The 12190-nt window shown below is 37.5% G+C and overlaps 1 protein-coding gene across 1 annotated transcript; it reads left to right on the plus strand.

Moving 5' to 3' along the window:
• Positions 1-6447: 6447 nt before the first annotated feature.
• On the plus strand, positions 6448-11842 carry LOC115629736 (mitochondrial 2-oxodicarboxylate carrier). Its single transcript, XM_030526271.1, has 3 exons — positions 6448-6722; positions 6892-7089; positions 10873-11842. Exons 2-3 carry the CDS (start codon positions 6919-6921, stop codon positions 11620-11622), a joined length of 921 nt encoding a protein of 306 aa, XP_030382131.1. The 5' UTR covers positions 6448-6722; positions 6892-6918; the 3' UTR covers positions 11623-11842.
• The last annotated feature ends 348 nt before the right edge of the window (positions 11843-12190 follow it).

Raw genomic sequence — 12190 nt, forward strand, 5'->3', positions numbered from 1 at the left:
ATGGCGTTCCAGGTCTAACAGATATATCTTATCTTATCTTAGCTGCTTGGAAAAATACCGAAAATTGAATTTAGAGAACAAATCTTTATTAACATACTATTATGTTGTTGTATAAAATAATGTGAAGGTAAAGGTCTGAAAACTGGGTAGAGTAGGCATTAAATATTTCTCAATTTCTCCCATGTCTACTGTTGCCAGCGACCTTAAAGGTTTGGTCAGACATGCAAATAATTTGCACACAAATTTGTCGAATTCCGCATGTGAGTTGTGAAGAAAATGGTGCTGCAGCTAAAACCGATAAGAATTGTAAGCGGAAACAGTATATAGTTTGATGAAGCTGGAAAAACTAAAGAATACCAAAGTTCCCTATGATACATATCTTTATTAACAACAAAGTCTCAGATAGTAAGATGCTTGATTTCCTGATATAAGGAACCGATTTTGATGAAACTTCAGAATATCATGAGCCATAATAAAGAACTTCTAAATTCAAGACTTGCTTAAGACATCTTTATAGACAAAATATGTATCAGCTTCAGAGTGAAATTTTTCACAGATCGTTTCAATAAAATAATACGCCTATATATGGTTGGTAAATAAAACTTGGTCTGCCTATGGATAGAACAAGTTCACAAACCAATGAGGGGTGTCCTAAGCTGTGATGATTCAAAAATTCTATGTGTTCAAACAGTGGGATATATGAACAGATGAATGTGTCTATATCCATTCGTCTCATGCATATAGTATATGTGAGATCACGAATGTAGTTATAACATGGGGTCTGTCTGCCTGGTAAATATGTTTGGCATCTAAACTTTGTGGTATGCCCTCTGGTAGCACCTCGGATACAGAGTAAACAATAGAGTATAATAACATTTCATGGCGGCAGCCTATAATAATTCATCATTTCATATGTACACACATACATATGTATGTATATGTTCGTGAGAAGCAAGCACTTTCTTGTCTATAAAGCCATCCATTTGTGTGTACATACAAGTACTTATGTACGAGTATTGGAAACCAATTTCCTGTGTCGAATAATCCCTTTTCCATTACACTATTTGTCACACGATTGTAAACGATCGATTAAAAGCTTTTCTCCTCACCACCTCAACGCTGAGTGCTTTCCATTACACTAACAACAACAACAACAACAACAGAAAGGTAAAGATTTAGAAGAAGAAGAAGCATCAGAATGAGAGCTACAGTTTCAAGTCCAACAACAAGTCTAGAACATTGATGGGCAGCTGTCAAAACTGACATTAATCAAAACACTCTAACTGAGCAGCGACGTCTTTGTGGTTAGTATTCCAACAGTTTGTTGTTGTTGTTGTTGGTGTTGTTGTTGTTGTTGTTTCGCTTGAGTTGCACGATCAAAACATGAACACACATTGCATGCGGCATGAGACTTTTAATATCAAAGTGCGTCAGGTTCCTTTGTTGTGGGTTTTGCGTTCCGCTTACACTTTTTTGGTGTGCGTGTGTGTTTGGAAAAACAATTTGGACAAACTAGTTTTTATACGAGTAGTATGTAGTATTTTGTTTTTTTTTTTTGTTTTTTTTTGTTTTGGTTTTCTGTGCCAAAGGGGGCGCGTGGAACAAGTGGAACGCCAAATGGGGTTAATAGCCTTTGACAGACAATTGGAGGGCCACGGGCGGTCGTGAGTTCTCACTTGTCCGGCCGCTCGATCCAACTCCAACTCTGGCCTAAAGAACTTTATTTTTTTGTGGCAGAGTGGCGGGGGGAGTTAGGGAAAAAATGATTTATGAGCTTGCATGAAGAAGTTTTGATCGATCAATCGGCGCTATATCGCAGTTGCATCGCTCGTAAAACTATGCCTAATTACAAAATAAAATCATTCCGTTTCCAGTCGCTGTTGTTTTTGGTTCTCATTCTCGCTGCCCTGCGATCTCCAGCGGTGCGCAAAGATGTGAATTTGTTTTCCTCTGCTGCTGCTTCTTCTTCCTCGCCTTTGCCTATTTGTATTCCTAGTGAGAAATTGAAAATTGTTCCCCATTCATTCATGAGGAATTTTCATTCTGAAACAGAATAAAATCTACGGCGATTGTCCGATTTTTATTTTGATTTTGGCGTACTTCTCACTCCAATCAGACAGCAGCCACTTGCGTGACTTAACAACAATGCTATACTCGTAGTATTCGAATTGGAAAATTCGTTCAATAATTTGTTTGTTAAGTTTTAATTGCCTTTTAATGGCGTTCTAATGCGTTTTAAATTTGCGTTTCTGTTCTGTTCCCAGATGCGGGCCGCAATTGCTGCTTCCCCAGGTGTTAAAGCACTTTATTATAAAGTTCGTAAAGTCCAAATATATACACCAGGAAAAATACTTGCTTATTGCTAACCATGTCGAAAAACAAAGTTCTCTTTTTTATTAGAAATCACAGCCCGTTTCTTGCAAATTGCAAATCTTGTAAATTATTTACTTCAACAAATTGGAGAACAAGAAAGCCACTTTCTAAGTGAGTCCTCTTCAATATGATATAATTTGTAAAGCATTGGTCACACTGATTTATGCTTGGGCTTCTCTTAAAAGAAGTCCTGTGACAATTCTTTATGGGTCCAGCAATTTGTGAGTTCAATTGTTTTCATAATTCGTTTTACTTTTATTTAATTTTTATATTTTATTATTATGAATCGACCTGAAAGCAAGAAAACAATGCTTACAATATTTATTGGCAATTTTTGTTTCAAAGCTTCCATTCCGGAAACTTCGAATTGAAAGCCGATCTTTCCACCGGACATTATAGAAGCCGACAGTCAGACTGTCCGCAGCCAAAGCATCGCTCAAGAGCTTCTAATTGGCCACAAAAGAGTATTAAACCTGTATGTGGAAAGAAAATCGATTTACGGGCACCATATGCATTATCAAAAAAAGGTATTTTTTAAAACGAATTGAAATCAATCCACTTTTGAATCGGATGTTGGCTGCTAATGAAAAAAGTGGCTCACATGCGACAATGTTGTACATAAACAGTGCTTCGGACTCTTTGAAATGCTCATCTACTTGTACTTATTTACAATGTGAAGGGAAAACTAGGTCCAAATTTTAGCCTTTTGCCTTTTCGTGTTTCAATTTTTCACAACCTCCAATAAGACGCCACATAAAAAATAAAAACCGATTGCTATTGGAATTTTGCAAAACCGCTCAGTCTGTTGCAAATATTAGCAACTTGGCTCTTACCGTTCGAGCCAGTTCAAACCTCAACGAAGCAGCTGAAAAAGTGCCCAAGCCAGAATCAATAGCCAGATTTTGCTGATTCTTATTAATGCTCATCTATTATCACGGTAACGAGAGAATTATGTACAAATGTTAGCCTCGTGTTACAATTTTTCACAGTCTCCAACAAGAAGGTAAAAAAAAAACGGCCAGAATCAATAGCCAAGAAAGTTCTGCATTTGGAGGGACTGGACTGGAAGAGGACCATTTCAGCTGTTAACAATTGTCCAATTGGAGATTAATAACGAAGTCCAGATTATAAATTTTGTCTTAAATAGGTGACAAAAAAATGCGTAGAGTCGACGTTTTCCAAAATTTCTCAATTTCTACATTTGAAGGATTTGCAAACATTTCTTTTTTTTAGAGTGTATCTTAAATTCCACACAAGTGTCGGTCACGCAAACTCGTGCCCATAATTAGGAGCGAGAGAAATATTTGGACAATCATAAAACGCACTCAAACATACACGCTGCGCCGCAGTTAGGTGAAAAGTTGGAAAAGCTGTGTGTTACAAAAAAAAAATTTGTTTAAAAAGAAGAAAGAAAGACGTAGAAATGTATGTAAATCATACATTTTAAAAGCCCGACAGCCCCCGACACACACAAACACATTTTTGACACCAACAATTTGTTCTGTCAATTTGTTATACTTGTAGAATGCATTTTATGTAAATGAAAGTTGTCCTCAATCGAAGCCACAGTCCACAGCCGTCCATCTAACCAAGCATCCAAGCATCCATCCATAAATGGCCCACGGGTCGGACACTCTCAACTTCATATTTTTTGGTGGCATGAGTTTCTGTTTTTGTTTTTGTTTCTGTTTCTGTTTTGTCTCCCCTGATTGATGCGCCGCATACAACGCACTATGAACAATAAACTAATCAAGATACAAATTGACATCGTAGGCAGAGATACGAGTATGGAAGATGATGCCAAGATCCCATCCAGACTGCGACTACGATATGTACGAGTAGATGTCGCAACCTCAGCCAATGTCAAAAGATTTGTTTGTCTTTTGTCTGACATTGTCAAGATCGTAGAATGAACGTTGGCCCATAAGCCAGCCAGTTAATGGCTAGTGGCTCCATCGATAGACATCCATTCGGAGATGCCATGGCATTAGCAAAGTGTGAAGTATTCATTTGTCTTAATTAAGAGGACCACCTCCATACGTAGATTGCCTTCTAAGTGCTATGTCTGGGCAGCATTAAGTCGTTCCAGCTGATCATTGGCCATTTCCATTCTATAGTTTGGCAACGTCTAAGGAACATCACTTCAATTAAAACACATATTTACAAGACTATATAATTATTAGTGTATGGAAAAATTAAGAACAAGGTGGAAAAGCCTATAGAAATATTGGTGTTCTGTGAACAATCTGGGCATCTGGTCTGTCCACAATTGCTCCAGGAGCAATCAGTTCCGTGTGCCATCGTCCTCAAAATTTCCAAACAGACTTGAATATTCCACTTTTTTCGGCTTCAATTACACACATTTTTCTATCAATTTAATCAAAATTTAAAATGTTCGTTCATAAATTCAAAGGCTAAACATAAATGATATACTTTAAGGGAATTATGATATACCTAATTCTGTTTTTACACGGTAGTTTCGTTCCTTATCTTTAAAACCTATTAAAATCAGTTAGCAAACAAGGATTTATGTTCATTTTATTTTATGTGTTTATTTATTTTGTGTTATTTTGAATCGTGCTAAATGGAATAAAAATTTTTAATTTTCAAACCGTGTTAAATCAAAACCGTGTAAAAAATACCGTGTAAAAACAGAATTATTTGTATTCTTATAGCACAATTCGTATTTAATTAATATTGTTACCTTACCGTTTCTGACAAAAACGATCAACTTCACGCAAAGCCATTCAAGTAAATAACATTGTTTTCAAATTTACTCAGGCCCTTTCTGAAAGGCAGCTTAACTGCTTAAATATGAAAACCTTTTTTCATTGTTGTAACGAAATCATTTAGCAATACGTTTGGCTAAATATTTGTATTACTTTTTGAGTATGAATATTGATTATGCTTAATTACTAAGAGCAAAGATTAATTTAACACAAAATATAAATATGTTATACTTTTTAAGCAGCTAATCGACCTTCTATATACCGAAATATTAAATACTAAAAACAATTTTTTTAACCAGCGAATCGAAATAATTATAAATAACAACACTTTATTTGTATTATTGGTGACTCAATTTCAACTCTATAGCTTATAGTTTTATAAAGTTAGAATTAATGTTTGACAAATTTTATATAATATACATTTTTTTGATACTACTGCTTATACTTATATGTTTTATACCCTATATGCATTTCAACTTATGCATTAATTTCTATTATCCATTATATTCTGGACAAGTAATTGTCAAATTTGAGCTTACATAAATTCTACACAAATTTTACAAATAATTAGATTTTTTTAATTTTAAACTATTTGTTTTGGCATGGCGGAGACTGTGTTAGAAATGATTTGAATTATTTATTTTTTTATTTATTTATATTTTATTTCAAACATTGGCTGTCGACATAGGAAAAGAATATACAGAAATTTTATTAAAAAAAACCTTATAAGCTATGAAAGCCTAAGTGGGAAAAATCGAATAAAATTACAATAATATCTAGTATGAATCCAATTATGCACATCGGTGCATATCGAATCTTGAATCTTATCCATGAATAAATGAGTCGTGGCTATCGAGCTTTTACTTGCCTTGACGATCGCCAACACGACTGCTGCGATCGCTAAAAGCTTTTAATTAAGAGAAGAAAAAAAACAATGAACTTTGTATGGAAAAAGCTTCCAGCACGCGCCGCATTGTTGGCGGTGGTTGTAGACGCCACCCGCCTCGCTCCCCCCATGACCGCTGGCTGGCTGACTGGTTATCGCAGCCACCGGTCGTCGGCCGCTCGACGCCCGACGACGAGCGAAAGCTTAACGCTTGGCGTGACAAAATTGACGCATCGTCATTGTTTGCTGGCCAATTACCGGTCGGTCGGCCGCTCACTCGCTCGCACCCCCTCGAACCAACCGCTCCTGACGAGTCCAGCAGACGGACTGTCATGATGAGCACGGGTCGGGTCTGGGGTGGTCTGCTCTGTTCTGCTCTGCTCTGTTCCGTTCTGTCATACTTGGCCTCCGACGCTTGAATTTCAATTTCTTTTTTTTTCGCTTCGTTTTCAATTTCGATTTCAGTGCGATTCTTGTGCTCAAAGCGTTCGGCGACGTCGAGACAGAGACCGACGACAGCGACGGCTGTCCAATTGATTATTGTTTTTTTTTTGTCTCTTTTTGTTGTTGTGTTTAAGAATTTGTTGCTGTTCCACACAGGCACACACAGATACAGATACAGATACAGATACATATACAAGTATATCTATAAGCATTTATACGCTTACTGTTGGAAGCAGCAGGCCGGTGTGAATAGATACAAACAAATTTTGAAATACAAAAAAAAAAAAGAAGTGAGCATTGCATCAAACACAAAACTAAAAGCACACAAAATTATTTGTGTACTAATTTTGTTCGTCGTGGTATTTCGTTGTTGTTATTATTATTATTATACCTTTAGACTTGTTCGCTTTTCGCTTCCGTTTTCATTTTCGTTCTCAATCCCGGTTTGTTTTGCTCCAGCAGCGTCCGTCGACACAAACACAAACGATGGCCAGCGCCCAACAGGTCATGGGGCACGAGATCTCGCCGGCTCGACGGGCCGCCTTTCAAGTGCTGGCCGGCGGCTCTGCCGGTTTCCTAGAGGTGTGCATCATGCAGCCGTTGGATGTGGTTAAGACACGCATGCAGATTCAGGCCCGGCCAACGGCCACTGGTGAGGTAAGTCGACCTTCGCTCTCTCTCTCTCTCTCTCCTTCCCTTTCCCTCTCTCAAATCATTAGCTTTTATGCCTGCTTCAAATCGATAGGCCATAGGAATCAAGCAAATGTATACAACGCGACCATAGAGATATGGCACCACTATTTATTGTGTACAATTGTCAAATGGAGCACAGTTTGCGTTTATTGTTTTTTATTATTAATATTATGCCCTATATTGCAAGGGTGAAAGGGTATATTAAAAAGCGGAAATGTATGTAACAGACAGTAGATGGCAGACCTCATGTTAAAGCTATGTACATATTCTCCACTGTCTGTCCGTTTGTACCTTCGTCCGCCTGTATGAACATCGATAACTTTTAAACCATACTAGCTGCATGCATAAAACTAGGTATATAGACTTGTTCTATCTGTATGTAACGAGAGTTTATTTTAAAACACACACAGCGAAATAATTATATATAGCTTGTTTATTTTTTTAACGATATTTGTACCTATTTTGTATTTGTGGGTTTGACTATGTGCTGAACTATATGCTGATATTATAAAGCTGTCATAGCAACGATTGTAGCTAAACTAACTCTTAGTACAAACAACTTTTGCATCTGAAGATAGCTTAACTAAATTTCGTAAATTCTAATTCTATTCTAAAGTTTCATTGAAATCGGTGCACTTTATGGGAACCATTGGTGCAGCAATTTTGTGACCCAACTAAGCACTTTCTCGTATGAGTTTTAAATAATGTTTGACTATATTCGGAAGCTTGATTAGAATAGGCGTACCTCATCAGTTAGCTGTCACAGAAACGATTAAAGGGTATACAAGAGTCGACCTCGCGCGACTCTAACACTCTACTTGTATTGAACCAAAGGGCACCTCAAGGTCAGTAAACACTCAGACGCACACGCACACACCCAACAACCAAGCACGGCCAAAATTTCTGCTCAACATACCAATACAGATACGCAGCAGGCAGTCTCTTCCCTTCCCTCCTAAGCCTTACCAACAACCACGTTGAGGCACAGTAGCTATACATATATACATAAGAGTACATGTGTAAGTATGTACGATATACAAACAAACACCCTGATATGTACGAGTGTGTATCGCCCTGTGTGGATATATTTAATGCGGCCCAGAGAAGTACAATGAGAGCAGACGGTAAACGCGTTATCGTGTCTGGCATTAGCCTCAGCTCGATTTCTTATCAGCGACCACACTTACCCTCATAAGCATAGAACGACCCGTTGTTGTTGTAGTTACTATTCGAAATTCGGATTTTATATTCTCTGCCCGTTTGTCGGATGATATTTTCGGCTGTAATTAGCGGCCTGACATAATATTTCCACCGAATAGTTGTTGCAGCTAACATCTTTATTGTTCTGCCCTCTTAGATTTCATTTTTCGTAGCAAAGAAAATATAGTTTCTGAGAATTGAGGTAAAATCCACTGAACTTTCCTGAGCTATGCTTCAAGTTAGATTCAAAAGTGCCAGACTTGTTTTTAATAACATCACTTGCAAAGCTTTTGTCTTAAATATCATATGTAAGTTATTATTGAGAATCAACATTTTTGTTGGCTCAAGATCTTTTTGCGCTAATCTCGATTAACATCCATCCATCTTGACAAATATCCTCCATCTATCTATCTAGACAATAATTGTGGTGAAAATATCCTCCATCTATCCATTTAGATATTCATTTTGATGCACTAATCCTGATTAATATCCATCCATACATTCGTTTTTGGCAGTGGGAATTGGAAAGTATTTGCTTCATAACAAAGTAAAATAGGAAGAATAGATTTAATTTCTTGCAAGTAATTGCATCCCCTTCTTTGCCTATAAACCATTCAAAGCATACTTAATTGCACCCATAAGGCCAAGTTAAGTTGTATCTAATCTATTGAATAAACGAGATGTATTTACTCTAGTCTTAAGTGTATTTCGCTACTGAACTCAGTACACATTCACACTCGATTTGGGCCAACTTTGTTTGGTCTAACTATAGCAAAAACAACTATATACACAGACAATATTTGCAATACTAACTATACTAAACCTAATTCTGTTTTTACACGCTAGATTGGTCCCAGAAAAAGTCGTGTAAAAAAGTCATAGATCATATGTTATTTTGAATCGTGCTAAATGGAATAAAGTGTAACCATATATAACATTTTTAATATTCAAACCGTGTTAAATCAGAATTTGGTGTATTCTACTATATAATAATAGATCGAAAATTGTGGAACAGCTTGAACATAAAAAAATATCGTGAGCTTCTCCAGAAAAACATAAATTCCCCTCGCTAACATAACTTGATCCATTAACGAATCTTTCTCATATGTTCTATCGCGTAGCTACAACTTCTAAATCTATCCTGCTATTCATTGTTCTTTTTTATGTGAGACCCAAACAGTTTCTTCACCATTACCAAGTTTTTTCAGTGTTTCTTGATTATTTTCCTAAACACCATTGATACCCTAATTTTTGAAGTACTACTGGCAAATCAGACAGTAACAAGGGCTTGTGTTTTTTTAAATCCGTACAAATTTCCTCTTGTTAATCAACAGAATTGGGGATGCTTTTTGATGTTTTTCAGATCAGCATTCTTTCGTAAATTCCCCCATTTATGGGTTAAATTTGCACACTTTTCGTGTATAAAAATGGAAGCTCTTAAGCTGAATAAGCTGGATTAGAATCTGTGAGTGAGTTAGCTGTTATCTACATCTAAATCTACACACGCTCACTAGGGATTTTCACAAACGGCTGATAAAGTTGCTTAACTGCTTAAAGGTGAAAACTTTTAAGTTTTTATTCAGCCACAGACCGCCAGATTTGGCACCAAAAAGCATTTGTACTCTTTGACAAACTACTATTATTAGGCAACACAATAACTGAGTATCACTCTTTTCCCATAAGTGCTTTTGCCCTAACCCTTCCCCTCTTTTGGGCTAAATTTGCTTATTTTTTCTATCAGCGTGTGTAGATATTTAAGATCTCTAGAACCAGAACCAGTGAGTCTTGTCTAGTGTGTTCCGATTACACGAAGGGTCTTCTCAAAGGACTGATTAAGTTAATTGGCTGCTTGAAGATGAAAACGGTTCAGTTATTATTCATCCACAAAATCTATAACTGATTTTTTATCACGTTTTAAATGTGTTTAATCTTAAAGTAGGTAAGCATTTCAGCAGATAAGAGCGCAAAAATTAGTTTGAATTCATTACGAAAATCTTAATTTTTGTTCTACTTTGGAAACTACAACACTGGAATCAGGTGGACATAATTCTCATCGGATCTGCTGTGATCTCTAGAGTGTTTTATTTAACTCCCAACAAATGTCCTTTGTTTAGTTTATCGATACAGCTACTTGGACCCAAAAGTGCTTTACTTTTTTACACTTTTCCAATTTTTTTTATCATTTTCTCTTTTGATTAATATACATACTATACTTATATGCGTAAGAAAAATGTGTGGGTTTTAAAAATAGATGCAACGAATAAATTAACACAGAAAACATGAATTTGGGGCAAAGCGGCGCAACGCAACAAAATATTATTAAACACAATGCACGCAATTTGCAATAAATTATTTTCCAGTTTTAGATTTTCACTCTTTTTATTTCATCAGAAATGTGAAAAAAATGAGAGAGATTCAAAAAAAAAAGAAAAAAAAATGAATGAATGCAGGCGGTTGTCGTAGCAGACTAGTTTTGCTTTCCCCCATTTACTACCGATTTAATGGTGATGTAATAAAGTTCGATTGCCTGCTTCTTTTTATTTACAGGTGCACTACAATGGGGTCTTTGATTGCTTCGCCAAGATGTATCGGCAGGAGGGCATCTCCTCTTTCTGGAAGGGAATTTTGCCACCCATATTGGCCGAGACCCCGAAACGCGCCATTAAGTTCCTGACCTTCGAGCAGACGAAACAGTTCTTCCAGTTCGGCTCACCACAGCCGACGCCGCTCACTTTCTCGCTGGCTGGTCTGACGGCCGGCACCATCGAGGCCATTGCCGTCAATCCGTTCGAGGTGGTGAAGGTGGCGCAGCAGGCGGACCGTCAGAAGAAGATGGTCGGCACCTATGCGGTCGCTCGAGAGATTGTGCAGCGCGATGGATTCGGACTGAGTGGCCTCAACAAGGGCCTGACCGCAACTATGGGACGCAATGGGGTCTTCAACATGGTCTACTTCGGTTTCTATCACAGTGTGAAGAATGTAGTGCCACCCTCCGAGGATCACACATTGGAGTTCTTGCGCAAGGTCTGCATTGGCTTTATAGCCGGAACACTGGCCTGCTTCGTCAACATACCCTTCGATGTGGCCAAGTCGCGCATCCAGGGCCCCCAGCCCGTGCAGGGCGTGATCAAATATCGTGGCACCCTCAGCTCTATGGCATTGGTGTACAACGAGGAAGGCTTCCGTGCCCTCTACAAGGGTCTGGTGCCAAAGATTATGCGTTTGGGTCCGGGCGGTGCCATTCTATTGCTGGTCTTCGAGTATGCCTACGAATATCTGTGCACCAACTTTCCCTAATGGATAGCCATATTGCCAAATTCTTTGTTATTTTCTTCTTCTTTTATCTAAGCCGGCGGATAAGATCACTCATCTCCTATACTTACTTTGATCGACTTACTACCTTAATACATACATATCTGTGTATGTATGTGTATGCCAATGCATTTTCTTAAGATTGTGTGACTTAAGGCTTTTGCTGTTGAAATTAAATAGATATATGTGTATGTTTAAGCATTAATCGTTTTATTCATTTCATTAACAAAAAAAAAGCAAACGACAAACACGAAAAACTTGCGCCGCTGAGTGGGGGAAGAGTGAACAAAAAAATTAAACAAACTCGTGTTGCCTGGATATTAGGAGAGTCTTAATACTAAGTTTGGTCAATATGGGCTCAGCCGTTTACGAAATCCAGGCGTTCATCCAGACAAACATTCATGCTGATTAAGAATATATATGTAAGTATACTTTATGGGGTTGGACATGCTTCTTTCTTCCTTGTCAACTCAGAAATAATTTCGAAAATATAAATTTAGCGCGTAGTCTTAAGTTTTTTTTTATACCCTGTACCCGTAGGGTAAAAAGGGTA

This window comes from Scaptodrosophila lebanonensis, unplaced genomic scaffold (assembly GCF_003285725.1).
Source record: "Scaptodrosophila lebanonensis strain 11010-0011.00,11010-0021.00 unplaced genomic scaffold, SlebRS2 tig00000163-arrow-arrow-pilon, whole genome shotgun sequence".
Lineage (NCBI taxonomy): Eukaryota > Metazoa > Arthropoda > Insecta > Diptera > Drosophilidae > Scaptodrosophila > Scaptodrosophila lebanonensis.